The following is a 5970-nucleotide window of genomic DNA, read 5'->3' on the forward strand; positions in this document are numbered from 1 at the left end:
AGCCACAAACAACATTCGTGTAACAAGGTAGAAGCCGCAATCAGTTTTTGGTAGTGACTTTTATATAACCTTTATTTATGCAGTTTAAAAAAAATCTCATTAACATTAAAATGTCTTTTGTAAGAGTAAGTTGGCCAAGAGGACAGCAGACATGGCAGCAAATATTACAATAGTTCTGTAAAAATATTTTAAGTGGGGATAAAGGACCAGATTGGTTATAATGTAAGTACAATAACACAGAGTTGTAAAGATACTTGAAAAACGGATAATTTTTAAATTCTCTATATAACCCCTTTGTAAACCCTTTTCACCGAAGTCTATTTACGAACATACCTAAAGATATTACACATTAAAAAAAATACACAGAAACACTGGAAATCAGTTTTTGGCAGACAATCACTTTTTGGCACAACACCGGCTCGAAAGAGCCATTTCGTTCGCGACCGACACATCACTACTGTAGATTTACTTAATTAAGAAAAACATTTCTCCATTAAGAAAACAATGGATAAATCAGGTGATAATACCTGAATATATGAAACGAATCTGAGCTCTGAACTGAAGGCTTCACTGCTTTAAAGCCATCTGAATTGGCTAGGTTCATCTAACAGAAGAGCACCAGGGCTGAGTAAAGCCAAAAGGAAGTGCCACCTGTGGTGTCTCCAACCGAAAATATAAATATAATTTTAGATTTTTTAGATTCTTTGACTTATTTAAAGCTTAAGTTATATAACCAAGTTATATAGCTGAATTTGCACTGATCATATTAAAAACCTAGCCTGGTAACAGTGATCTATTTTAAGAAAAGTAAGAAGGTTTTTAAAATTATACCAGACCTTTCATCTTAACAGATATTTTCCAGTGTTATTAACAATTTCCCCAATTTACAGGAAAACTAGGCATGGCCTGAGTGTTGGGCTTGTACTTCTCATGTAATTGCTCACATTTGTATTTTGGCAGCATTTTACTCCGCTGTAGCTCAGTAATTTTCCACCGGCTGATACCTTTGGAATTTTCTCATATTTATTACGTTGGGTTTTTTTCGGGTTTGTTTTTATGTTACCTTAGCATATCTTTACAGCCGTAATAAGACAAAGTCCTGGACGTTAGCTCGTTATCAACACTAGCTAATTCCAGTGTGAAGTACGCCAAGAATGACGTGCTGTTTAATAAATTATTAGAAAACAGTCATAACTTTTATTCCGTATTTTTCCACGGTCACGCTCAGTAACCGTGGTGCCTGAGCTGCCTCCTCTGGTTCATGTTTGTAAGGTAATAAGGTACGGTAAAAGTAACGTTAACATTTTTAAGCTAACTTCTCGCTCAAAGAGTTTCTGCGTTTCATTAAACCCCAAAACCAGCCGACACAAGCAGCTTTCAGGAAACACCCTCCATCAACACAATAGCACCGACACTCGCGGAAATATTCGTTTTCGGTGGTACTGATAATCCAGAGCACGCACAAAGTCGCCTTGTTCGTGCGTAGCCCACCAAAAAGATTTAAGGACCTCTCAAATGTGTGTGGGGGGGAGAGTCGTTACCTGTCAGAAGCGGCGCTCACAATCCGTATGTCACTTCTTCCAGCTGTCATCTCACAGCAGCAGGTTTCAAAAAGATGATTGATACGGCTGAAAGGCAGAATTTAATAATCCCTTTTTTTCAAGAGGAAACACAGAGAGAGGAGGGAGGTGTGTGTGAGTGCGGAGCCAGCGTCATGCTGGTGAATGAGGAGGGGCCGCAGGAAGAGAAGCTTTAAGAGGACCTAATGAACTGTGGCTGAACGAAAAGCCCCAAACCAGAGCTGCTGTAAACTGCAAGAAAAACGTGGATATATATTCAAATAGTAAGTTTAATCAGAACATTCTTTTTTTTCCCCCAAATTGATTGGCTGTTGAATCTCCTGACAAAAAAATGACTAAATATGTGAGTTTAAATTTGTAAAATATTTGCAATATCTGGGGGAAAAAATCACACTGATGATGTAGGAGACTCAAAAGTCATGTATCAAATATGAGACACTAGGCGTTTAGTGATTAAGACTAACCAGCCACGTTTAATAGCTACAGACAGAGTTATACATTTGAAAGGAATGATCAAAAAACCACATTCTGTAAATTTAAAGTCAAGGTTTTAGTTAACGCCCAACTTTACAGCATTAAAAATTAAGATTACAGCCTAGACTCTATGAATATGACTTTAGGCAGTAGTAGCCAACTGCTGTCTGCTGTTCCACACAGATGGGAGTTGGAGTCACTCAGCTGCTCTTATCATGTTTGTGCTAATGTGTTTTTTTGTATTTTAATGGAATCTGTGCAGCAAAAGTCGTCAGTTTGCAAAGAAATCTCAAACAACTTGTAAGAAAATCAAAGAACATTTTATTTCTTTGACAATACTTCCAACACTTGAACACTTAAGTGAACTTTCCCTGTGGTTTTAAGAACTTAAGAGCACAAATGAATCCAACATAAGGCAAATGCGCATGTCAAATCTTCCAGGTCTATGAGAAACAAAGAGTACAATCACTACAGCTGTATGCATAAAACACTTGCACACACAGCACAAGTAATAATTCACTTTGGATGACCAATCTCACTTACATGCTGCCAGCTGGATGCTGTTCATTATCAAAATATACCGTCTTCACTTGTGAGATGATGGCCACTGTAAAGGAACACTTTGCCATTTGGGAAATCCTATTGTTTGACTTTATCAAAGCCAGATAAGAAGATTTAGACCAGTATCATCTTTGTGAGGTTAGCATAGAGACAGGTCGGGGTCCAGGTTAGCACAAACTAGCATCTACTTTTTGGCACAAAACCTAAGGAATTGAAATTCACATAGTAGGCCTACCTAATGAATTCCATGCCATTCTGCTGCCTTCCCTATAGCAATGATAGCTACCCTAATTGTGCAAATGATTAATCCAAACAGAGTGAACTGTACTGAAGAGATGACGCTAAATCATCTGATAGAAGACATGGAAGAATTCTCGATTTGGCACGATAGATAGAAAAGTCATGTGCAAAGGTACCACGTGCAATCTAAGTGTTCACAAACTGTAGCTGATTCACATTTGGCTTTTATCCCCTTCAATGGAGACCCTTTAACATGCACCAGAACAGAAACAAATAACTGGCATGAATCGAAGGCTAACAAAAGAAAAAAGAAAGTACACAGATCATATCCAAAGAAAAGCATGGGTTGTCTATGTTTTATCTTGTTTTTCGCATTGTTACATTTGGAAGAGTGCTTTGGGCTATGGGTCAGCATTACAGAAGAGGTGAGAAGTACTTCTGCTGGAGTATTGTGAGACACTCAAGATCATTCTGGTCTGGCTATTTTCATGTATCAGTGTTCTGAACCCAGCATAAATTCTATTAAACAAAGTTTAGCCCTGGCAAAATTAGGTCTTGCTTACTGCGATCCCAGCAAACAACGAAAGGTCTTCACTGTGCACCAGGGATACTTGGTACTAAGCTATGCTAAACACTTCCTGGATGCACAAAGATAAACCTGATGCCAATCTTCTGTGACTTTGCGGAGTCTTCCCAAACCGAGTGTTCCTTAAATATTATGGCACAACCTGTCTATGCACACCGACAAAATAACCATTCAGAAGTCGGTTAAAGCATACCTCAATCTGAATACAAATGAAGCACAAGTAGAAGTCCACGTTTTTACACTCAAAGAGCACATTTCACTGTTGCACCAAAAGTAATACAAAGAACATCTAGCATAGTCATCATCAGTCATATTATTATTGTTTCCCCAAGTTGTGATTTTTTCTTTTTTGTTTTTTTGTTGTTGAAACAACCATCACAAAGGACAGTATTGTGCTAGTTCTTTAGCAACAATGACCTGAAGAGTAACATCTTCCACTAAACTGACACAGTAGGAACAACAGACCTTAAATCTCGTGTTAAGGTTACTAAAATGCATACAGTGAAACCATATCCAGAAGAGAGGACTACACAATAATACTGTTTTACAGAAATACTCACACAATATTTCCAACAGATCTTTAGGGATAGGTACTCCTGTTTTGCTTACAGTCAATCACATTTTTGAGGTAATAACTTCAGGAAAAAGAGGGCAAAACATTAGATTTTTCTTCAGATTTTGAAACAATTTACCAAGGAAAATAAGAGAAGGCCTCACACACATAAAACAATAAGAACACCGTATCATTACTGAATGTAGATACACACACGCTCACACACTTAGTTTGTCGTATTTCCACGTACACTAAACCACAAAACAATGTTCAAATGTATGCATTATTACAGAGAGATACTGTGGCTTACATTCACATGGTTTCTCTGAAAGGATGAAAAGTGGACGTTTTCTGTGCTCCATAGATGATGGTGGGGTCAGGTGGGGAACTACGGGCATAAATGGAGGAACATTCCTCTCCTGAGAAGGGGTAAGGGAGGATTTTATTTTTCCGTTTCTTTTCTTTTATGACATACTCTCACACCTTTTCAGCAAAGAATCCGGGGGTCTAGGGTAATAGCCGGTGGTGCAGGGCTTATCAGGGGAAAACCTGGGAAACTTGTAATCCAGAGGCAGATCTAGAAAGAGGAAAAATCAAATAGGAAAGTCAGCTGCAAGTGATCACAATTGGTTGGTTTCACAATGGGTTCACCCGAAACCTTGGCTAATTGTGACCCACACCCGTTTTCACTCCTTGGCTCTTGTGATTAGGTAGAGGATCAGTAGGGGGTCCATGACCCTCTTAGGCTATGTCCACACTAATACGTTTTCATTTAAAAACGCATCTTTTTCTCTCCGTTTTGGCATTCCGTCCACACTGAGACAGCGTTTTCGTTCAAGGAAAACGCAGCGTTTTGAAAACGCTGTTTTCGCGTCGCAGCGTGGACAGTGAACCCGCAGCCTTTTCGAAAACAATGACACATTTTAGTCATGTGATGCAGTCATGTGACCACGTTTCATGCATGCGCAGTACTGGAACGTAAGCGTTTTCGGCCGTTTCAATGCAGACGCACAACTCTGTGAAAACGACTGAAAACAATAGTGTGGACGCGGAGCGTTTTCAGACGAAAAAGCCGTTTTCAAATTTATCCGGGCTAGTGTGGACATAGCCTTAGGTACACTCCCATAGGGATTATAGCGCCTAAAATCTGGGACACAGCACCAGTTGTTCTTAGAACTGAAGAAGCTTCTCGGATGAAATATCTTCAAGAAATGTAAAGAAGTCCAGATACTTTTCTTTCCAAGCTCCTTAGACTACAATGACCTAGATGATTGAGAATTTTCACAAACATACCTGTACATACATGAACTGGCAGTATCTTAACACTGGGCTCAGGTTTTGTCCAACCCTAACTCTGTTACTTTTAGAGACAGACAAAAAATAGCTTTTAAGGCTTGGAATAATTTTTTGCTCTCCAAGATCAAGGAGCATATTGCTGAGGCTTAGGGTTAGGATACTAACTCGTGAAGACACCATAATGTCTCCTATAGACCAGCCCTGAACCATACCTGCTTTATAATCCTCTTTGACTACAGTGGGTTTCATAATTTGCAAAATACATTTCAAACATATTCAGTAAGAATTTAAAATAGCCACTGAACCCAAAGACACATTAGGAAAGGGTTTATTGAGGTCATAGAGCAAGGGAGCTGAAGGGTAATCTTCCCATAAAATCCTAGATTTATTTTATCCAACCAGAAGAGTCGCCACCTGCTGGCCATTATAAATAATGCAGATGTTAGGCACGTCCACATTTGCTTCCCCTTTCATCATGTAGGCCCATCCCTTCTTCTATATATAGTCCATGGTAAAGATTTAAACATCCCCATCACCCGTTACCTTTAACAATGGGATGATTTGACATTCACAGTGGCCAATGGTGCAGGAAGGTGGGAGAGGAGCCCAAAGTTAGAACTGCACTTCTAATTCTAGAAGTGTTGGTGTTGGCCAGAGGGGCCGATGGCGCGATATGGCAG

General features: G+C 39.3%; 2 protein-coding genes across 2 annotated transcripts in view; both read right to left on the minus strand.

Moving 5' to 3' along the window:
* Positions 1-1715, minus strand: part of dse (dermatan sulfate epimerase) — a 25541-nt gene extending 23826 nt beyond the window's left edge. The window contains exon 1 of the mRNA XM_005745743.1: positions 1542-1715. The gene's annotated coding sequence lies outside the window, so the exon portion shown is untranslated. The remainder of the gene's footprint in view (positions 1-1541) is intronic.
* A 644-nt stretch (positions 1716-2359) lies between these two features.
* The window catches only part of nt5dc1 (5'-nucleotidase domain containing 1), a 76472-nt gene continuing 72861 nt past the window's right edge, over positions 2360-5970 (minus strand). The window contains exon 12 of the mRNA XM_005745745.2: positions 2360-4571. Within this exon, the coding sequence (XP_005745802.1) occupies positions 4459-4571 (113 nt within the window). The 3' untranslated portion in view covers positions 2360-4458. The remainder of the gene's footprint in view (positions 4572-5970) is intronic.

This window comes from Pundamilia nyererei, unplaced genomic scaffold (genome assembly GCF_000239375.1).
Source record: "Pundamilia nyererei isolate P.nyererei 1_Seehausen unplaced genomic scaffold, PunNye1.0 scaffold00165, whole genome shotgun sequence".
In the NCBI taxonomy this organism is placed as follows: Eukaryota; Metazoa; Chordata; class Actinopteri; order Cichliformes; family Cichlidae; genus Pundamilia; species Pundamilia nyererei.